The sequence below is a fragment of the Hyperolius riggenbachi genome, chromosome 3 (genome assembly GCF_040937935.1).
Source record: "Hyperolius riggenbachi isolate aHypRig1 chromosome 3, aHypRig1.pri, whole genome shotgun sequence".
In the NCBI taxonomy this organism is placed as follows: domain Eukaryota; kingdom Metazoa; phylum Chordata; class Amphibia; order Anura; family Hyperoliidae; genus Hyperolius; species Hyperolius riggenbachi.
In genome coordinates this window covers 494,138,630-494,162,379 of record NC_090648.1, presented here as the reverse complement: position 1 = coordinate 494,162,379, position 23,750 = coordinate 494,138,630, and the positions used below count along the sequence as shown (strand labels likewise).

The 23,750-nt window shown below is 44.9% G+C and overlaps 1 protein-coding gene across 6 annotated transcripts in view; it reads right to left on the bottom strand.

Annotated features, from left to right (window-relative positions):
- Positions 1–23,750, bottom strand: part of RESF1 (retroelement silencing factor 1) — a 244,916-nt gene that overhangs the window by 14,114 nt on the left and 207,052 nt on the right. For 4 of the 6 annotated variants that reach the window (XM_068278227.1, XM_068278226.1, XM_068278229.1 and 1 more), the window contains one exon: positions 886–5,782. In XM_068278227.1, the coding sequence (XP_068134328.1) occupies positions 886–5,782 (4,897 nt within the window). Of the gene's footprint in view, positions 1–885; positions 5,783–22,638; positions 23,061–23,621; positions 23,705–23,750 lie in introns of those variants that run through there. The other 2 variants (XM_068278228.1, XM_068278230.1) reach the window with 2 other exon arrangements.

The following is a 23,750-nucleotide window of genomic DNA, read 5'->3' as shown; positions in this document are numbered from 1 at the left end:
CGGAGAGAGCGGTGTGGATGGCAGCTACCTGATCCACCCATAACAATGGATCAGGTAGCCTGGGTTTTCTTTTTTATTATATGAGCCCACCTCGGGCTCTCTTTAAGAGAAAGTAACCACGGCCGTTAGCAAAGTTGGACAGCTGTACACACTGTTTCAGGCAACAAAAATGTACAGCATGTATGTAGGTATACCGTGTCTGAAATGAGGCCTCTGCACCCAAGAATCTTGACTTTTGATCACATGATTTAAAGTGGATCCGAGGTTTCCTATTGTTTTTAGGGCATTCCTCAAGACAAATACTTTTTTTGTTTTAATAATGTAATTCCCTATAAACTAAATAAACCACGCCAACAGGTTTCAGAGAGCCTTTGCAGTAGCAAGGGCTCATGGGAGCTCAGTCTGGGCAGGAGGAGGAGGTGTTACTAGCCATTGATGAGGGGAGGAGGGGGATTAGTTTTTTTTTTTTTTTTTGCAGGCTGAGTGCTCAAGATACAGATAAGCCTGCCTCTTTGTAATGTTCACAAACAACATGGCTGCTGTAATTGTATCACAGGAAGAAATAATATTCTATTCAAGCTGTTTGCAGCTAGATTTTCAGCTAGATTTGCTCTAAACTTTAGATAAGAATATAGACAAGTTACTGGTTATAGTTAGTTTTTCATCTCGGATCCGCTTTAAAGGGACTGCTTGCATTGCATTGTTCAAACAGCATCCCTAAAAAGGCTGTGGAATACAGAGTTAAGTCTGTAGTGGAAGGAATGGCTGGTACCTGGGCTCCTGACATCAGCTGATCAGAGATAACAACATACCCTGCAGCAGAGGATATAAAAGTCTAGAAATACACTTTTGGCTGAAATGAGATTTAAGGGGAATATCACATACCTTCTACTATACTTTGCGCTTTAGAAGACTTTTCCTCCTCAGATTGGGCTTGTGTCTTGGGACTTCCATGGTCAAACTCTGGACACAGCTTGAACTGAAGCATCTTGGGGGATTCGCCAGTCTCATTCTTCCCGCTTGAATTTGAAGGTCTTGCATAGGAAGGACTTTCAAGGGACTTCCTTCTTTCAACATACGCAGGTTTATTCGGATAGTGCCCAATTTGTAATTTAGCCAAGTTTTGGTAGGAAGGCTTGGAACCAACACAAGGGGAAAGATAGAGTTTATCTTTATAGGAAGAAAGCTTGCGCCCCAGTATTTTCTTTACCAGTTCCTTCTTGTGGCTACTAGGCGAGTCCTTAAGCTTTCGGTGTCCTGACTCAGAAGGTCCTTTGCTTTGTTGACGATTTTCTGACGGTCTATAATAGGTCTTTGAAGTATTAGCATGAATATCCTTTGTTTTTAAGGCCCCATTGTATTTTGCAGAAGATGGCCTCTTGACATGAAAGGTGATATTCTTTAGCTTATTGCTCTGCTCAGAAGATGGGTTCTCCACATGCATTTGTCTTGCATCTCCTGATGGTTCTCTTGGTTCTGTTCTGCTTTCTAATCTTTTGTTGATAATTTTTCTTTTCCTTGCCAAGTATTGTTCCACTTTATTCACCGTCTGCTCAGAATGACTCTCTTTTTCCTTGTGTTTTCTGTCATGATAAGACTGGCTAGATTTTTCCACCTCATGGAAAAACCTTGATCTATTCCGACTCTCGTCACCTTGCTGTTTAGGGAAAGGTTGTTCAACATTCTCAGAGACTGTTTGCGTGGCCGATTCTCTTTCTCCTTGAGGTCTCTTTCTTGGTTCAACCTCTGAACTTTTCAAGGAACCATCGTGTGAGTTTCTATTGCCAGAGGTCTTCTCCTCATCGCTTCTCTTTTCTTTATGCTTGAGTCTCAAGAAATCGGTTTTAACAATAAGTTTTTCAGATTTTCGGGAGCCATCAGCTTTGATTTTGCGAGATTTCTTTTTGTGTTTAGGTTCTCCTTTTCCTGGTTTAGTTGCTAAATGCTTTTCATTGCAAACTGCATTATCCTTTATTTGAAAGCCATTAACTAAAGAAGAGTTTTTCAAGATACTTTCTTTTTGGACAATAGAAATTTGACTTGATGTTTGAAGACCTTTGGCAGGAGATACTACTGGTTCAAGAATGGGTGGTTTATCCATTGGTTGTAAATAATGATTAATAGTATTGGGCACCATAAGATCTAATTTTGGCGGCGTATCAACAGGTTGCATGGTTTTAAGTACTTTTGGTTTTAAGTTTGGCAATACAGGATCGGAACGCTGTGGGGAAGGAAGAGTCTGTAAATTAGCAGAAACAGGCTTTAATCTTTCAGCAGATAATTCTTGTTCCTTTGAGAATTCTAGCTTTTTACATTTGCATTTTGGGGCGTTTCCATTGGTGTGAGTTAACCAACTAAACAAGCAGCAAAACATGTCCTTCTCCTCCTCCCCAGTTTCAGTATCAGAATTTTTCTTTTGCGAAGGAAGCTCCATTTGGGGTTTTTCTGTAGACTCCGATGGCTGCAACTTCTCGAGTTTAATTTCTTTGGCTTTTTCAGTGTCTGGTGACATTTGCTCATCTGGGAAAATATTAGATATTTCCTCTGGATCTAGAAGAGTAATATGTATGCTGCTTATTGGGCTGTCCGATATAATTTCAAAACCATCTTCTGAAGCTGTGTCGGTTGGGACATAGGTCTCATCAACATCCCTGTCAACTGTTAGCTCAAGTTCACTTTCTGCCCGCAGGTCACAAGCCTCCTTTGGAGTTGAAGATTCCATGTTCACTTTTGGTGCAGAAATATTTTCACTTGTGGGCTGTACATCTGTTGAGAGTGTAAACACCACTTCAGACCTCTTGTTCCCATCTGATTGGTCCACATCCTCTTCCTGAGATTTAGAGCTGACAGACGGCAGTAGCACCTTGTCAACTACAGGCCTATCAGTTGGACTCCCCGAGGGTGCATGAATGCTGTCAGATAACCCTTCAGCAATATAGTCTTTAATTCCATAAGGAAACTCTGTAAGGAGATCAGTCAGTTGGTCAGATATGGCACTGGATTGTAGATCATTATAAGCCTCAGAAATAGGGGCTACAGTTTGGTCAGCTTGCACGTCAAGGCTTGGAACTCCAGCACAGTGCAAGCTGCTCTCATGCATCTGACACGGTTCGTTGTCACCATCATCTGAAGGCTCCTTTTTAACGGTTACTTTGTCAGAATATGAACAAGTGCTGCTTGGTGCTTCTGTCTTCTCACGTTTGATGTGTTTCAGCAACTCTGAGCCACCTTTGGTTGGTGAAGACTCAAACATCAAGGCAACTGATGAATCATAAAGAGTGTTCCCTTCCACCAGGGTACATACTGAAGTTATTTGCAAGCTGTCATCAATTATTTCAATGACATCATTACTTAAGTTCTGCTCATGTTCATTCTGAGATGGAGGCACAGTACTGGACGGTAACAGAGATGCATCCTCCAAAGTTTCTTTTGGCCTTGAAGCACCAACATTACCCACGGTATTGGATTCTATTGTTTCCAGCATTCGCAGAATTTTATCAAAACTTTCATTCTCATGTGAAGTTACTGAACCCTCTATGGAGCCACTTTTTACGTCTGGACTTTGAAGGCAAACTTTGGACAACAGGCAACTTTCTGGAAGTAGTTGCTTTGTCTGCACGAGTGGGGACACAATAGCAACTTGTGGATTTGCTTGATTTGGATTGGCAGAATCTGGTTTCTGTGCAGGTGCTGCAGGGGCAAACTCATTTAGAGATCTGGAAACTTCTTCTAGAAGTCTGCAGTCTTCAAGAGTAGAAGATGTAAGGCCAGTTGCTGTAGAAGGGTGGGTACTCTCAGAAGAACTTGTCGGAGTAGACATCCAAAGAGGCAAAGAAGCTTCTATTGCCTCCCACGAAACAGAGGTGTGCTGCCCATTTCCATTGGTCCCAGTTGTACAAAAACGATCCTTTGATGGAACTGAAGTATTATGGGATACATTTTCATTACTAGGGTTAAAAGTACTCTGGTCAATTAAAGTCCTTTGCACTTTGGGTGGTCTTCTGGTAATTAAAGGCTCTGACTCCGGTGACTGTAAGGTAGAGCTTGAATCATTTCCAGCTTTAGTTTGACCACTAAAAACAAAATTATTTTGTCTACAGAGATTCTGACTGTCGACTGGCATGTGGGTAGATTGAGGCTGATGGGTGTTGGGTTGAGAGGACACAGAGGCATTTTCATACACATTTTGGCCTGAAAAGTTACTCCCAGCATTTGCTTGCTGAGGGTTTGGTACAGGTACAGCTTGTGATAAGTTCAGTTGGCTAGTCAACATGTCCATGACCTGAGAGCGCTGTGAACCCAGGCTGGAAATGAGAGGTGGAGCCCTGGCAGAAGAGCCGGCGTTTTCTTGGGACACCATGGCTTGCTGCCCTTGGCGGTAAAGATTATTTATCTGGTTCAGCAGCTCGTACTTCCTCTTGACGTTCCGGCATATTTTCATCAGTTTATATAACTCTTGCTCGGTGCTGAGCTGAAGCTCGTTCATTTGACTCTGAGCAGTTGCAGAAGTTTGTCCTGGAGCGGCATAGGTTTGCCTCTGGCTGACCAAATTCTGCTGAATCGGCCCAGTGACAACACTCGACAAAGTTAGTGTTGGTCTATTTGCTGATGGCTGATTGTACACAGGTGGAGGCTGATTGTACGCAGGTGGAGGCTTCACTGCATTCATAGCATTGTTTAAGGGTTGTGCCGATTGGTTCTCAAAGCCATTCTGCCTCTGCCCCACCGGCACCTGTTGGAAAGCCAGATTTGCATGTGCCAGCGGCATGCCATTGGCAGCGGTTGGATTTGTAGCAATCGTATTTCTGTAACCGGTCATGGTTGCAGCTGTGTTTGTTACAGTAGGCACTTGTTGCGTAGAAACATACGACACCAAAGCATTCTGGCCATTGGGTGCCATTTGCTGGTAAGGCGTCTGGACGGAATTTGAAGACTGCCCCGTTGAAGTAAAGGGATTCTGACGTAGCATGCTTTGTTGTGGATATTTAATGTTAACATTAGGTTGGTAATTTTGTTGAGCTGAAATTACATTGTATGCACTGGGATGATAATTTTGCTGCACCTGTGAGTTTTGTGCTGGTTGTTGAGATGCTGGTTGCTGGTGTGCAGAGACATTGAACCCACTGGATGCATAGTTTGTCACTAGTTGGGAGTTCTGTGTTGGTGGTTGAGCTGCTGGTTGTTGACATGCCGCAACATTACACCCATTGGTTGGATAGTTTGTCATAAGTTGGGAGTTCTGTGCTGCCGTTTGCTGAGGTGCAGCGGCACTAAACCCACTGGATTGATAAGGTCGTAACGGTTGCGGGTTCTGTGACAGTTGTTGAGCTGCTGTAGCACTGAATCCATTTGCACCAAACTGCTGTGTAATGGTCTGCGATTGCTGGGCTGCTTGCTGTGCAGGGTTTGCATATGCTGGCGTTCTGTAGTTAGCTCCTGCTGGATGCTGGCCTATTATCCCGCTCTGAGGATCTGCTTGCTGAACAGAGTTATAAGTCAGGGAAGGCTGCCCTACTGGCACCTGGCTGGCTGGTGCCCGTGGTTTGATTGTCCTAAAATTCAAAGCAGCCTTCTGCGCTTTTGTAAAATCCTCAGTGTTTTGGGCCTGCAGCAGGTTCTGAAGGAGTAAATTGTGAGAGAACTGCCCAGGCTGACTGTAGACCGCTTGACTCTGGATAGCTGTAGCAGCGGAGGAGTTGGGTGCCAGATATTGACGAGGAGCAACTGCCGCGTTGGAGCCTCTTCTGTTCCAGTCCATCGTTGGTTCATCAGTGGTACCAACCTAAAGACACAAAGAAGGCAAAACATTATAAACTTGCCACTTACAGAAGAGGCACATCAAATATTACAACAAAATGTTTATAGTGAATCTGGGATTTCTGGAGGCCTCAGTAGAATTCACTTGCCTTGTTTAAACCTCCTTAGCAGTAATCCCGAGTCAGACTCAGGACGGAAATCCGCAGCTCAGAGCGGTAGTCCCGTCCCTGAATGAGTTATATGCAGGAGCTGCTACTGATCTCTCTGTGGTATGTGTTTTTTTTCTTCTTTTTAGGGTCTAAAAGCTTGTGAAAAGATTGCACATCTTTTAGATCTCTAAATCTGGAAATAATCATAAAGCCTGGGAGGTTAAAGCCACAAGTCCTGCATGGTTCCTCAACACAAATTCGAGGTCTGTGCTAAAGCAAAGGAGCGAGTTTCCCACCACATACCCAAGGCCTACCGACAAGTACAAGTTTTGCAGGAAACCAGACACATGATCACAGGTGGGGTAATCAGTGTCAGGTAGAGCGGATTATCTACCTCCGTGAATTTCCATAAAGCATGCACTGCTGGGGAGCCTGAAAGGGAACCTAAACTGAGAAGGAGATTGATTTTTCCTTTTAAAATAATACCAGTTGCCTGACTTTCCTGCTGATCCTGTGTCTCTCCCCCCTCCCTTCTCTTGCTCATTGTGTATTCATTAGCTGCCCTCCTCCCAGAGTGTTCAGACACTCTCACTGAATTGTATACTAACAACTGCACTATTTTTTATTTTTTTTCATTTACACATCCAATCATCGAGCCACTTCAGTCTTGCTTGTAAGCACAAGTAATCAGAGGGTGTTTCTGATAAGCAGAAGGCAGGGAAATAAATGGAAGAGGAGGAATATATTATAGATAAAAAGAACGCCCAGCATTCAACTCTTTGGCACTAGTGCTCCTAAAGTATGTGATAACTACAAACCATAACAGCAGAAAAAGTTTGGCAAGTTTTGAAAGCAGGATTAGCATCTTTATCAGTTAATACACTCAGACCAGTTGCTGTTGAAATTTGATTTTTTATGGTGACAATACTGCTTTAACAATACATAGATATGAAGATTTTTGATTCACCAGTCTGTCCTATACTCTTGACTGGCTCAATGTACATAATCTAGTGTGACTAGAGGCCGAAGATGTCCGCTATTAAATCACAGTAACCAAGTAAAAAAGGCAATCATTTCAGGGGCCAATTTTGTACAGACATGCTTCTTTACTGTTCCATCGCTCGCCAACCTAGTCCTAACTGTGGGGTGGCTCGTCAGCCTAGTACTTCAGACACTCAATGGGACATTATCTAAAAAAAAAAAAAAAAAATACATCATACTATAGCACAAACTCACACTGCCTTGAATTACATTCTAATCAAGAAAAAATATTTTTCTGTTTCTCCACCCAGCTAGAGTCGGGAGATAACAGATTAGTTTCAGCTTCAAGGACAGACATGTTCTCTCTAAACTAAACTACAGTGCTATGGCAGTGAGTATTTTACACAACGTCCCATAATGCCCACTCCTATTTCTATGGTTTATATTTTCATTTTGGATACAGGATAGGATTAGAAGCTGATTGTATTTTTCTTTTTTTATTGCCATCTGTATTCAGACTAGGAGGTTTCCTAAATTCCTGTCTCCAGGCCGTGGGAGGAGCTTTATGTAACGTGGAGCAGCGATAACAAGGAATTGCTGCTCCGCTCAGAAAGCAATGAAGTTACAGAAAACTACAAATATAATCTGTTCGGAGTTCAGCAGGTCTTATTACAATCATCTCCCCTTCTTCCTGATCTATCTAATCAAACGCCATCCTTTCTCCTGCACAGCTGAGAATGTTGGGTGTAAAGAAGACCCTGGGCAACAGCGCCCCCTAGCTGTGGGAAAAGCACAAGCCAGTTAAATGCAAACAATGATCAGAAGTGTCCGTCGGCTGCATTCTCACCACCTCTCATCAATGTCCTGTGACTGTAAATCTCCTTGCATTGATTGCATACAGATCATAGTGTGCCTAAAGGACTTTCCCTCAGCAATCCAGCCACTCACCCAACTACTGTATGCCTACTATTGGTCCCGAAGCAAGGAACCTCTGTACACTACAAAAAGCTGTCTGGCTACAGTCACTGTCCTAAAACGTCACCTGAAACTATCACAAGCCTCAGTTTCAAGCCATCATATTCTAGGGGATGTGCAGAGCGTAAAGGTGGCCACTAACATACAATTTGCTGAACGATCGTTTACAAACAATTCTTTGTATGAAAAACTGGAAATTATTGTTTGGGCCCACTAATGGACAAAAATCTCCTAACCAATCCAATTAATGAGATCGATCCGAAAACCTGACTCCATCAGTTCAACCCTGTAACCTGCCCACGTTGGCTCCCATTGCAGAATCAGAGATACCCGCAGACAACACAGAAAAAAAACTGATTTAATACGCCATAAAATGGTACAATAAATCCTCAGAAGGGAATGGATAAAAACACACACCAAAAGCACCTCCAAAGTTATAAAAGGATCTTCTGATCAACAACATCTTTAATCTTTCAAAAAGTTTTGCAAAAGGCTAAGCAGGGCAGACAGATTCACACGTGTGAAGGAGTCTGTAGATAAACAGAGATACAGATAGGAGATGAAAAGGCAATGGAAGCACGGGGAGAAGGGGGTGACACAGGGGGGCACTGGAGGCACGGGGAAAAGGGGGTGACACAGGGGGGCACTGGAGGCACAGGGGAGCAGAGGTAACAGCTAACCGCAGACTACCTGTACCTACTGGAGCCACATGCGGTAGGTGTCTCTTTAGAAGGAGTTTAAGGCTTAAAGCTGGGTATGTGTGTGCGCTATAGGCCTTGCTGTCCCTCTGACGCATTTCAATATCTTATTTACAAATTCTTCAAATGCCAGCGTTACATTATCAGCAGGAATTGACGTCAGGCGTTAGAGTTTAGAAAATGACTTGAAAACATTTTGTTTTGACCTGATCGTTTAAATGTCGTCAGCAGACATATTGACTCCGGATATAAAAATGCATAGCAGATTTATTTCTTACTCATAATTACTCTGATATTACTCTGGAGGTCACCCAAAACATCTTGGCTAATTAAATTTCTAGACCTTCCATGGTAGGTCATGGGGGTCGTTTTAGGTACATTCTCTGCTGATTTTCCTGTCAGAACCTGTACAGGTGGTTTAATCCGATAAAAATATAGGAGTCATCTGAGCAGAAATAAAACCAATTCAGCTGAAAATGAGCTCATGCTGTTCGTACAAGAGACAAACAAGTCATCCATATCGTCATTTAAGAATACAGATTATCATTATTTTCACCTAAACTGAACTTCACCCGATCGGGTACGATGCAACCAATCACTGCCTGGCACAACCTCTCTTATCACGATATAAAAATAATGATTAATCCATGAAGCCTGCTAAATTGTTATTGTAGACCGCAACATGCTTTAGATAAGTCTAAGAACTTTAACCAAGGATTGAACTCCATGCCAATCAGTAGCCGGTACTCCCTTTTCCACAAGAATCCTCCACTCAAATAAATAATCGGGGGGAGGGGGATGGTGGGCGGGTGATATTGTGGTGAAAGTCCTCAAATAGTGTGATGTCATGACCATGGTCCTGACAGTATCCCGTCTGTGAACCTCATTACATTGTGGGAATTTTTTTTTTTCCATTGGCTTTATTTTCATGAATGCTTTGCGATTAAAATTTGCATGTGATTCTAAAATCGTAGTGCAGCCAGTGTGTACAGGGCCTGCACACACTGGCTGCGCCCCAAGGGCCTGCACTCACTGGCTGCGCCCCAAGGGCCTGCACTCACTGGCTGCGCCCCAAGGGCCTGCACTCACTGGCTGCGCCCCAAGGGCCTGCACACACTGCCTGCGCCCCAAGGGCCTGCACACACTGCCTGCGCCCCAAGGGCCTGCACACACTGCCTGCGCCCCAAGGGCCTGCACTCACTGCCTGCGCCCCAAGGGCCTGCACTCACTGCCTGCGCCCCAAGGGCCTGCACTCACTGCCTGCGCCCCAAGGGCCTGCACTCACTGGCTGCGCCCCAAGGGCCTGCACACACTGGCTGCGCCCCAAGGGCCTGCACTCACTGGCTGCGCCCCAAGGGCCTGCACACACTGGCTGCGCCCCAAGGGCCTGCACACACTGGCTGCGCCCCAAGGGCCTGCACTCACTGGCTGCGCCCCTAGGGTCTGCACTCACTGGCTGCGCCCCAAGGGCCTGCACTCACTGGCTGCGCCCCAAGGGCCTGCACTCACTGGCTGCGCCCCAAGGGCCTGCACTCACTGGCTGCGCCCCAAGGGCCTGCACACACTGGCTGCGCCCCAAGGGCCTGCACACACTGCCTGCGCCCCAAGGGCCTGCACACACTGCCTGCGCCCCAAGGGCCTGCACACACTGCCTGCGCCCCAAGGGCCTGCACACACTGCCTGCGCCCCAAGGGCCTGCACACACTGCCTGCGCCCCAAGGGCCTGCACACACTGCCTGCGCCCCAAGGGCCTGCACTCACTGCCTGCGCCCCAAGGGCCTGCACACACTGCCTGCGCCCCAAGGGCCTGCACTCACTGCCTGCGCCCCAAGGGCCTGCACACACTGCCTGCGCCCCAAGGGCCTGCACACACTGCCTGCGCCCCAAGGGCCTGCACACACTGCCTGCGCCCCAAGGGCCTGCACACACTGCCTGCGCCCCAAGGGCCTGCACACACTGCCTACGCCCCAAGGGCCTGCACACACTGCCTACGCCCCAAGGGCCTGCACACACTGCCTGCGCCCCAAGGGCCTGCACACACTGCCTGCGCCCCAAGGGCCTGCACACACTGGCTGCACTGCGGGTTTAGAATCACATGCGATTTTCAATCGCGAAGTGCTGTACATACAGTGGTGTGATTTTAGAAAACTCACAATCACGGTGCCTTTTGATCACTTGCATATGTGAAGTGCAGGAAAAATGCAATGCATGCGATTTTCGCTGCGTTTTTAGGGAAACATTTAGGAAGCCAGGAAAGTATGGCCTCGGCAAAAATCGCTATCCCAAAACCACAAGTAGAATTTTGATAAAAAAAATCAAAAAAAAAAAAAAAATCTCATCGCACTGCGTTTGAGCTTTGTGCTTTTCATTGTGTACAGGCTATAAGGGCCCATACCCACTAAGCGATTTTTCTGAATTATTTTTCCCAACATAGTTTTAATGAAAATGGTTTAAACGATGTTTCATGACGCGTGCCACCCGCGCCGATGGTTCGTTTTTGAGCAATAGCCATGTCTGATTAAGTCATGGAGGACCTCATTGACTTTTACAGGTTTTGCCATAAAACGATGATCATTCATTCCTAATGCCGCAAAAGCCGCTTGCAGATTCAGCCAGATGGGTCAGGAACTCCGGAAATCCCCGATCCATCTGGCCGTGATCTGCCGGTACTTAGCTTTAGAGGTATCTGGATAAACCGTCATTTCTAATGTCTTACAATGCAATCCGATACCTTTAAAAAGGGACTTCGAGGACTCTCATGGGTATGCCTGTAAGCCAGACGACTTCCAACAAAGTCAGGCTATGACCCCTCTGGAGGAGCCTCTTGCAATGGCCATGCGTGTCACTTCCTCTTCCTGCTTCATTCAGTGATGCACTTCTCTAACAAGGAAGACAGGGGTGACCCGGAAGTTATAACATAGCCAAGATGGCAGCCGTGATTTTTGAATTCAGGCATCAAATGAAAGAGGAGAGCACAAACTACAGAAGGTATGCATCTTTAAGTACTTTGCAGTACTGGTCGGAGTCTTAAGGCCCCTTTCACATTGGGACGTTGCGTTTGATGCGACGTTAAAGTCGCACAACGTTCCCCTAACGCAGCGCATGTAGGTTATGAAATTTTACGTTATTTTGCACTGTGTTATGTGTCTCTTGGTGCGCTGTTTGACGCATACTGATGGAACGAAAACGGCAAATGCGTTACATTTAAAAAAAAATAAATAATACATTACTGAGCATGTGCAACACACAACGCAGCAAATGTATTGCTAAACACACAGCATGCAGCACTTTCTAAATATTGCTACACGTTACACACAACGTAACGTGTGCACAGTGAATGTCGCACAGACTTTGTATTGCTGTGCGTTAGTCTGCGTTATAATTTTTTTATAACGTGCGACTTTAAAGTCCCACTGTGAAAGAAGCCTAAAGGCATGCCTATGAGGGCCCTTTTCCACCAGCGCGTTTGCGCTGGCTGAATCGCAAAAACGCAAACCGCTAGCGATTTTACAATCGCTACGGTTTGCTTTTTAACATAGGAATCGCGGTAGGTCATTTCCACTACCCCGATTCGTTTTTGTCGGGAACGCGAGGCGGAGCGATATTTGCCACGATTTTGCTATGCAGTGCATAGCATAGCAAAATCGCGGCCATGAACGCTGGGGAATCGCCGGTAATTGCGATTCAGCAATCGCTAGCGTTCAGCGTGAACGCTAGCGATTGCTAGTGGAAAAGGGCCCTGAGAGGTGCTCAGAGTCCCTTTAAAACATTACAAGTATACAAGTCACAGATAAAAAAAGATTCACAAGTCCTAACAGATCTGACATTCTTTTTTTTTTTTTTTTTTTTTTAAAGAAGTTTTAAGTGATTCTTTGACTTTACTTGCAGATAGGATGACCCACTAAACAATAGGACAATAAAATACTGGGTCACGGCTGGCTACACGTACCACGTGGCTGATTTCGCACCGAGACACAGAAAAGGCCTAGGCTGATCGTGAAATGTTTAAAAAGCTGACCTGAACTCAGAACTTCCTCTCTGCTCTATAACCTAAGCAACAGCATAAAACCCTCTAAATGACAACTGAAGCGAGAGAAGCGAGAGGGCAATACCAGTTGCCTGCTGATCCTCTGCCTCTAATACTTCTAGCCACAAACCCTGAACAAGCATGCCGCAGATCAGGCGTTTCTGACAAGATTAGCTGCATGATTGTTTCTGGTGTTATTCAGACACTACTGCAGCCACATAGATAAGCAGGGCATCCAGGCAACTGGCATTGTTTAAAAAGGAAATAAATATGGCAACTTCCATATTCCTCGTTTTTCCAGTTGTCCTTTGAAGAAAAAAAAAACAAAAAAAAAAAAAAAAACTTTTGTTACAGATTACAGAACTCCTGCAATAAATCTGCAATGTGTCTACTTCCTACTTTCATGGAAGCAGACAAAGGGTTAACATCCTGTGTTTACACATTAGTTGCTCTGCAGTGGCAGAGAATTCCTGAGCTGATGCAACTGAGAGATCAAATAACACTTGTGATTAATCGCCTCAATAAATAAAGAGACATGGAGTAATGTCTGGGTGCCAGCAGATGCCGCAGTAAAAGGAGTGCCTCTTTAGATAAACACCCCATTGTTGCAGCACAGAGGTAACCCTAATTACCTGCAGCTGTCGGTAACATGAGCCACACACTAATTACTCCCATCTGTGCTGCGGAACTGCAGGAGGAATTTCACTACAGCCAAAACCTTCCCCCTTATCTGCAGGTATAAACCGGAACACTGATATTCCAAGGGAAAAAAGGTACACATATCAGTATGACATAATCCCCAGTATATATGGCTTATCCTGCTCCTGCAAAAGTCCTGGCGGCGTTAATTACTATTCCCCCTCCAGGTCCACGTGGATTGTGGGGAATGATGTAATTCGGCTTCCAGCTATTGCTGGCGGACGAATTACAGCGTTTTAGGCTTCTTGCACACTGCAAGCAATTCAGATTCCGCTTTTTAATCTGTTTTTACTTCCGATTCAGATTTGCAGTTTGCTCCTTGCACACTGCAAATCTGAATCGGAGGTAAAAACTGATTAAAAAGCGGAATCTGAATCGGTATCGCTTGCAGTGTGCAAGAAGCCTTTAAAGTAACTTCAGCTCAGTCTTCTGACGGCGCAGAGGTTACTCAGCACGCACTGCTATAGTCGTAATTCCTATTGCGGTCCATGGTGGTGCCGGCTGCACCTGAATCTCCTGCGCTATAATCCATGTGCTCCTGTAATTTGGTGCTGCGGCTGAGGCACACAACACTACAAAATCCTTTTGTGTTGATAAATGAATGTGATATACAGGAACCAATAGGAAATCTATCAGCAGGTTTCCTTGACAAAAATCATCAAATATTCACAGGCAACCTGACATTTGGTAATTACAGTATATAATCTCGCTATAATAAAATGGGGTATAGTAAACATTCGGGTAGAGTTTATTACCACTCCAGTTCCCAGCCAATCTCCATTATAAGTCTATGGGAGCAACAACTGGGATAGTAATAAAACTTCCAGATGTAAAAAATCCTGTAATAGTAAACTTTTTTTTCTGTTTGTCCCAACATGACGCTGACTCTGGACATAGTAAAAAGTGGGCGGTGCATGCGTCATGTCAGTGTGAGACCCCTGGTCTGCTGCTTTCTTCAGGCTGGTTGCAGGCGAACTGATGCCTGGTAACATCTGTAAGACAAATGCAGCCCTAAGGTAAACCTATAGATATACAAAACTCCATGGGAATAGCATCCAGAACCACAGTCTCGGGGATATGCCGGTGCCAGGCTTTGACGGTCCCAGAACAACCAAAATTGAAAAAGAGGCAGCACACAACTGGCTGCAAACGGATGCTTGTATAGTGGAACAGACACTACATGTTACGGACCATACAGGCCCTTCCTCAGGTGTATAACGATACACCTAAGAGCATGTATGGTCCGTAACATGTAGTGTCTGTTCCATAATACAAGCATCTGTTTGCAGCCAGAGGTGTGCTGCCTCTTTATTTCAACTAACCCTGTAGTCCACCAAATGTGCAAGTGCTTGTACTGTATCTCCAATAGGAGGACAGGGTTGCTCAGAGTCCGCTGCAGACAATGTACCAGGGCATGCTGGGCCATTTCTGGGACAATTTTTTTATATAGTAAACCTCTTTTTCTGGTCCCTTGGAGTTTATTACAATGAGATTATACTGTATTTGTCTTTTGCTTGATCACTAGCTCAGTGAAGGAACTCGCCTTTATGGCGAGGAGAGCATTTCCGGGCACAGTGGAGTTCATCCGTCCATAACAATAATATTAGAGTGAAATGATTGGCAGGACTCAGTATTTGATTCTATATAAAAGATTGTATTGTACAGTATTACAATACATCAGGATACAGTATATACAATACATAGTGTCACTCAGGGCCGGATTTACCACAAGGCAGGTGCCTACAGGCGCCTGATAATGGAAAGGCGGCTCACTCACCTCCCCAAGCGCCTCCCTTCCTCCTTCCCTATGCAGAGTCCTGATGAGATTGTAAGAGATTACTCAACCTGCTCTCGGCAGTCAACCAACGAGATCTCCCTTCAGTCACAGGAGCACCTCTAGCTACCTGATACTTGGGGACGCCTCTAGCTACTTAATATTGAGATTCCTTTAGCTGCTTAAGGGCTGGTTCACACGGGCGTCTGCTGAGCTTTCGCTTGGCGCCGCGTTCAAACGCCAGCGTTTAAACGCTAGCGTTTAAAAGCAAGCTTTTGAAGGCTTTTGGGAAGCGTTGAAGGCTAGCAGTTCTGGTCTCTGCTATTGTTTCCTGGCGTTTACCGCCTCTGAAAGCAGCATGTTGCTTTCGAGACTAGACGCAGCGCTGGGATCTACCGCCAGGCTTTTATGAAAGCCTGCAAAAGCCAGCTCTAAACGCTCCCATTCACTTGAATGGGGACGGCGGTAGATCCCAAAAACCGCCGTGTCTGAAACGCTGCTTAAACGCCACAAAAACGCCCATGTGAACCAGCCCTAATACTTGGGGGCAACTCTAGCTACTTAATGTTGAGGGTACGTCTGGCTACCTAATACTAAGGGACACCTGTAGCTACCTATGACGGGCAAGGGAAGTAAGGGAAAAGTGACAGCTTGGTCAGCCAGCAGGGCAAAGTCTAAGGAGCCAGGACATCTGTCTATAGGCTCCTCTGAGGTAAATCTGGGTCCAGTGTCACTCAAATCTTTCCAACAGTTCCAGACAGCTATTTCTTTTATTAGGCACTGTACAAATTAAAGTGAACCTGAGACAGTGGGATCTGAAATTCTGCGCCCCCCCCCCTCCCCCTCCCATCGTGCTCCCGTTACTGAGAGCATTCTGTGCCAGTGAGTTTGGAGCTGCACTGCGGAACTGCGCCGACTGGAAGACTTTCTGGGCCGAATTGTGGAGAATCTAGGAAGCAGCTGAGGAAGGTGAGGGAGCCCTTTAAAACACAACAAGTCTCTCCAGTGAATTCCAAATATCACTGACAGCTAGGCACTGTAGAATAAAATAATAGCAGCTGTATATGAAAAAGTACTGCATTTTTTTTTTCAGTGCTGTGGAGTTGGAGTCAAGGAGACGGAGCAATTTTGGGTACCTGAAGTCGGAGTCAGTTTCAAAAACTGAGGAGTCAGGGTCAGATGATTTTTGTACTAATTCCAGAGCTCTGGTAAGTATTAGACTAAGGAGTCGGAGCCATTTTGGGTACCTGGACCCTGATTTATTGGACTATAAGACAAATGCAGGGAGTTCCTGACTTGTGAACGCCTGCCAATATGAACCTCCAACCCACCGCAATGTCGGGGACTCCTTGTACTGTGCACATGCAGAGGAGGACACAGGGGGACTAACGGAGGACAAAAGATAGAGGAGGGCACATGGGGGCCACAAGGGGACAGAAAAAGGACACAGGGAGAAACAAGCAGTACAAGGGGGCATGAGGTAGAAAGGGGGCATAATCCACAAGATGCCCCTTCACAATGGATGCATCAGTATATATTAGCCCCCCCCCCCCCCAGTTTTTGTCCTCTAAACCTAGGTGCGTCTTATGGACAGGAGTGTCTTATAGTCTGAAAAATACAGCAATATCAATAAAGTTTGTTAATTGTAAAAATACAAATTTTGCAGCAACCGTGGTAAACGTCTGCCTTCTCTAATTGGCGGAATACTTCAGAGTCTTATTTTCCACAGCCCAATACGGATTCTCTGGGAGGCAGAGGAACGAGAATCTTTGGCTACAGAGAATCTCACCAGTCCTACATCAGTCACTGAATCGCAGGCAGAAATAAAATCTGATCGTCCGCATTAAAGCATGAATGTAAACTGAAGCAGCAGCAGCAAATGTGCACAATAATGCCAATGAACTAAACTAAAAATGACAAGGAGAAAAACAGCACAGTAAACATCACACTACAAATACTGTATAATGCTGGGTTTACACCATACAATTTTGTTCGATTTTTCTGTTATGCTGGGCATACACTAGTCAATCCGGCAGCCGATTAGCCGCCGGCTCGACTCCCGCTGCACCCGAGTCGATTCCCGCCCGTCTCCACCAGCGCTTATCTTCCGCCCGCAGGTATCGAGCGCGGAAATGATCCCCGCGGTGATCGGACACGTCGGATATTATCAATCGAGCCATCAGGCTCGATTGATAAGCCTCCCTCGACGCCGTGTATGCCCCGCATTAGAATGCATAATTAGATTATTTTCTGTAGAGAATGGTCATTATCTCTGGTGCATTGTCTTCTGGTTATCTCCTGCTGAGTAGAACAATGCCTAATTGCTCGGCAGATAGATCGTAAGATAGATACATTTCCAACATGTTGAACTTTAACAGAAAATTGTATGGTGTAAACCCAGCATAAAGGCAAAAAGTTTTTCAGAAGTAGACAAAAGGCATCCTGAGGAGAGGAAGGGGGAGGGGGCAGACAATGGGGGCCATTCATTACAGTGAGGCCTCCTTATCAATGGAGAGGAAATTCCCTGTCAGATACAGATCTGCCCCTCCCCTCAGCACAGATTGTTAGTCACTAGAGTCAGAGACATTTAAGGTGCCCATACACTCGTCAGATTGGCAGCAGACAGATAAGAAATGCATCTGATGATCTATCTGATGCGTTTTTAGAACATTTTTTACCAGGATAGAATTCCAATAGATTTCAGTTTGAAATCTGTTGAAATTCGATCTGATGGCATTTTTTTGCCATCAGATTTCCATTAAGGCCAATGCAAACTGATAAGCAATCTCATCAGATCGACCTAAATTTTCCACCCTGCTAGTTCGATGGAAATCCATCGAAATCGATCGAAATCGGCCGTCGATCGGTCGATTGGCCAACCGATTTGCGATCGATCGATCGGCCAGAAAATCGGCTGAGTGTATGGGCTGCTTTACTCCCCTGAGAAGCTGGAATACTCAACCACGATGCTAAGGCCACCTCCGGAACACCACAAAACATGCCTGGAGATCACCCCAAACAAGCTGCCGACGACCACAAAAGAAAACACTGGCCACAAACACCAGAGGTAACCACCAACAACCGCAGATTGAGAAACCGACCGCACAACGTCTAGAGAAACCGTCAAACGCAGATGGAGAAACTGACCTCAAAACATCCATAAAAAACAAAATTCAAAATGGTCACGGATGTCCAGAGAACCAAACAACAAATGTCCAGGGAAAAATGCCACAGACCACAGTCATCCCGAGAAACCACCACAACAGCCTGCTGGCAGCATATTTTAGGCAACTGGCTTGAAAGCATTTATCCAGCATCCTTTTTTTTTCCATGTTGCAGCCCTAAATACTACCCCCCCTCCCCTCCACACACACACACACACAAAAAAAAGGAACTAGCTGCTGCAAAGGAGGTACTAAAAGTATCCACAATTTAACACTCCAGTATCAGTATAGAGTTCCTCAGAACATATGCCAAATATACCTTAACCTCTAGATCATTGAGCAAACCATGAAGACACAAGTCTGACATCTCTGGTCATTAGTCACCTGTTGTCACTCTACTCTGTGACTTTGTGATTGTAAATAGATTATTCTTAATATATATCTTAACCTTTGCCCTCCCTCACACTATGAGAAAGGACCTAAATACCATATGTGGTTCTCATTTCTGCTGCTTGACTGTCAAACAACCCACAATTTAAATCACATTTCATTGTAAAAGTATTAGATGATAACGAACAGACGGTCTACGGTATACACATTCTAACAATCAACTGGATCACAGCTCTCTTGTATGAATGCAAGCCACCTCCTTCTCCACCTTCCTAATCCCCATTGCTCATATTCTGAGCACACTACCCACTTCCTGCTCCGCCTTCCTAATCCTCCCCCATTACTTCCTGTTTCACTATTAACAGCCCTACTTCACCCTCATATGTCCCTACATATTAATCTCTTGAGCCACACAATATAGGATGTGGGTGTATAAATCGTGTGTGCCTCTACTCGTTTACTAGTCTTTTTGAATCCCCTTTTTATACAAAGATTGTGGCAGGAAATTCTTAATGAGCATCTGAGATTCTCAAGGATATACTCAGTCACAATATAGCAGTTTCTCAGTGTGCTGTCCCTCACCCCTATATTCTCTATTACAGTTAATATGAGTTATTGGGGAGCTGGCCACATAAGCCATACATAATCATACAGAGTTCTGTTACTTTACAATAACAATGATAATTACAATAAAACACCCATTGGCAATTACTCAAAAATTGTCACAGCTTAATATATATTTCTAACAGGTGCTTCTTGTACAACCTCATTCCACCCAAGGGACTTCACCAATTAGTTTACTAAATCAGATCTCATCATGCACTGTATAATCATACAGACGCACAGTCGGGACCTGGGGACAGAGTTTAGTATAGTCAGAGGTTCACTATATAGAGTTTACCGTAATGAGATACTACTGTATATTTGAAGACCATGGAGAGTAGACCCAAATGGATCAGCAGACTGCAGTAGGAGAGAACCAAATTGATCGTCAGACCACACTAGGAGAGCGCCAGATGGATCGTCAGACCACACTAGGAGAGCGCCAGATGGATCGTCAGACCACACTAGGAGAGCGCCAGATGGATCGTCAGACCACACTAGGAGAGTGCCAGATGGATCGTCAGACCACACTAGGAGAGCACCAGATGGATCAGCAGACCGCAGTAGGAGAGCACCAGCAGACTGCACCAAATGGTTCGGTAGACCACACTAGGAAAGCATGGAATGGAACTGAAAATTTACTGAACCCGACTGCCACTGTAACTGCAGAGCGACGCGGGAAGAGAACAAACGTGGTCCTATTTAAGAACACATTTCAACCTTTCCAATACAAAGAATTATTTGATCCCGACGAATCTCATATTTTGGTAAGGGTGAAACGAGTCAATTTAAAATTGAACCATACTACAGCTGCAAATTTGGTGCAGTAACCGGCTTCATGGATGGTGCAGGCGGGAGAAATCCCATGCCCCAGTCTCCAGCTAGCCGTAAGGTACTCAACACAAACACAGACACAGACTGGGACAGGGTGCGTCAGCTACGAGCTGTATCTGGAGCTGCAGGCCAGCCTCACGTGTCTATAGCGACGGAGCATACTCACTTACCCGGGGGACATGCGGGTTACTGAAATTTGACCGGTACACAGAGTCATTTAATGACTTTTGGAATGACGCCTTTGACATACTGTATACACAGTGAAGACCCCGTGTATTTATTTGGAATGGTCATGTCCCATGTGTGCTCCATAATGAGGGCTTGGAGGCTTCCACAGTGCATTTTTACACTCTACACAAACTTTCTTTGTTAGCACAATTTGATGTTGGAAGGAGATTTCAACTAATACAGCAATGGGTGCAACTTCAACAATTAGTATATACTTGTCTGCTAGCATCATTTGTAAATGCAAGGAGATTTCAGTTCCTCTAGCTACCAGTGCAATAATGTATGAGATAGGTCATAGGCATTATATAAAAAAGGTATCAATTGTTTTCAGGTACCACCCCAACTGCAATCTCGGCTCTGCACAAAATCTTTTTTTCCTGTCCTCCTCTAGAATTGCCTCCTTGCAATCCCATATAAAGATTTCTCACAAGCCTCAGCCCTCTTCTGGAATCTCTTTCCAAAATACATCAGTCACTCTCCAACCTATGAAATCTTTTAGCGTTCCCTCAAATCTCACTTTCTCCAAGAAACATCTGCTCTAACTTAGACTATTCTCACTTTGACACGTTTATCTCATGTAGGGTACACTTTAACCACTTCAGGACAGAGCAATTTCCACATATCAGTGATCCAATTCATTTGCCAATAACTTTATTACTACTTATCACACCTAACTGATCTATATTTTTTTCCAGGATAATTTAGGCTTTTATAGTGTGTGAAAATTTTGTTTAGTAATGACTTTTCTATGCATTTTAAAAAAGGGAAAAAAAAAAACTGTCCATTTACATCCATTATAGCTATACAATAAACAGTGCTAACTATAAGTTACACCCACAAATTGAATTTGCTCATCTATCCTGGTTATTACAACATTTAAATGGTATGGTGACAATATTGTACAGTATTTGGAAATAAAGGTGTTTTTTCTGTTTTTTTGCTTTCTCATTGTACACCATTGATGGTTAAAAAAACCTTATTTGCAAAAATAGTAATATACCATCACGGCATACATATTTGAAAAGCCAAGTTCCAAAGGTAACAATATAGGTTTTTTCTTTTATATTCTGTCACTTTGTTTTCATTTTACAAGTCTTATTGTAGTACAGAATATTTCGAAAATGTAATTGTTTTGATTCAGTTTGTGATAAAACTCTCCTCTACTAATCACGGTTAAAATGTTACCACGTCTCTTGTAGTTTTGCTAAGACTTTCCCTAGCTTGATCATAATTTTGAAAAGGACTTAATGCTGGATCGAGTTTGTCCTAACCTATTTTATATGTGACATAGGTCCAAGCACACCAAAATGTAAGATACAACTCGTCATGAACAAACTGGTGGTTCAGTCTTCACAGCTAAATTGGACATATGTATATGTCCAGTTGTCACTAAGTGGTTAAAAACTAAATTCATAGGACTATTGGTTTCGGTTCATTTTGTGCTCAAGTATTTTTCAAGATTGGCGCGTTTTCTAATGACCTGTTAGCTCTCTTTAATATAAAGAAGGTCACCTGTTCACAACAATGAATACTGACAGAAATACGCTTGTTAAAGGCTGCTCTGCTGAACTCAAAATCAGTTTCTATCCACAGAAGTCCTGGAGTGTATTCCAACAGTCTGAAGATGAATCTGCAGGAAACTTGTGTTATCCTGGGCTGCCCTCTACTGAGCAAAATTACCAAATCACAGGGCAACCATGGGCTCAAGAGCCTCCAAAAGACAGGGTACAGAAACTGCACAGATCAAACTATTCCTAAATCCAGGAAAGGCAAGATAACAGAGGAAGCAGTCAGTCCAGGCCAGATGATGTAGTTTTAGGAGTCAGTTTCACTGGTAACAGAACTGAACCCTGATCCTCCATCTGCATCTTCTCAATGCGAGTCACCTGGGATTTCTTCAGTCCCCCTTCAGATACTGAATGCCGCTTTGGAAAGAGGTTTTGAAGAAGCTACAGCGAAGCGTAACAAAGTCCACTGATTAGCCGTCTCGTCTTGCAACACTGGAGTCCCCTGGTAACAATCCCAGGCAGAGAATTATCTGTATGCTCCCTGCAAGTTTACATGGGTTTTCTCCAGGCGCCCCAGCTTCCCCCCACATTGCCAAAACATACAAACAAATCAACCCACTTCCCTCGTATGCCCCATCAGATGCTGAGTCCCTCTGCGGTACAATGGCATTCTACAATATATAGCACAGCTCAGCAAGAATGTATATATAATAATATTCTTCACCTGGGTCATTGCAGACCATAGTAAGAGTTGCTTAAAGTGGAAGTGAAATGTTTCTCACAAACACAGGGGAAAATATTAGTAAAGATATCCAAATCCTGTCGTTCTGCAAATGCAGCATTTCACTGACCTTTTACCAAGTTCTCGCTGTGCTCTGATATAACCGAAGGGGAATATCACACATTTGGTGTTTTAACAGCTATAAACCATCCAAGGCAGGTTTTCCCAGTGCCTCCAGGTCTTCTCTCTGTAGTGAGTTCAGTGATTCCGCTTCTCCTCCCTAATAGTCCAGAACTTCCAGCAAGACCACAAGTTGTGAGAATTCCTAGGATCAGATTCCAGAGTTCCGCTTCCCTTCATAAGACAAAGACCCTTCCCCGCACAGCTCTGAGGAAGGTATGAGGGGCTCCAAGAGACCAGAGAGCTCCAACATGCTCAATAGAATGCCTTCTTTAGCTCAACTCACTTTATCCAGAGACTAGAGAGGGGATACAAGAGCAGTATCTCCACTGAAGAACAATGATCTCCTGTGAGAAGAGAATGATCTGCTGTGAGATCTTATATGAGGGGGCAGTGATTTGCTGTTTGGGGGGGGGGGGGGGATCTTCTATGAGGGGACAGTGATCTGCTATGAGATCTTCTATAAGACAGTGATCCTCTGTGGGGGGGGGGGGTCTTCTATGAGGGGACAGTGATCTTCTGTGGGGGGGGGATCTTCTATGAGGTGACAGTAATCAGCTGTGGGGGGGATCTTCTATGAGGGGACAGTGATCAGCTGTGAGGAGATTTGCTGTGAGATCTTCTATGAGAGGACAGTGATCTGCTATGAGTCGCAGTTATGAGAGGAAACCGTGATCTCACCACAGAGGAGGAACCAGTGATGATGGGACAGTGTTCCCCTATAAGAAGGGGGGCAGTGACTCCCCCAGGATGAGGAAGCGCAGCAGAGGAGTGTACGGGGGAAGGATACAAGCACACACACACACCCCTCTCAGGGGGTCACACAGGCTAAGGGGGGGGGGGGTCTCACCACACACACAGGGCACACAGGAAGCGGCGCGCGATGTCTCCTCACAACTTTGGGGAGAGTAAACATTCCGCCCGCGCTCTCACCTCCAGCACGTGACTCCGCCGCGAGCTGCCCGATCACTCAGAGCGCACGAGCCCCAACTCTCTCACTGCCCCAGCCACTCCACAGCGCCCAGCTCAAAGCTCCAGCCCGGGGGCGGGGTCTCCGCGGCT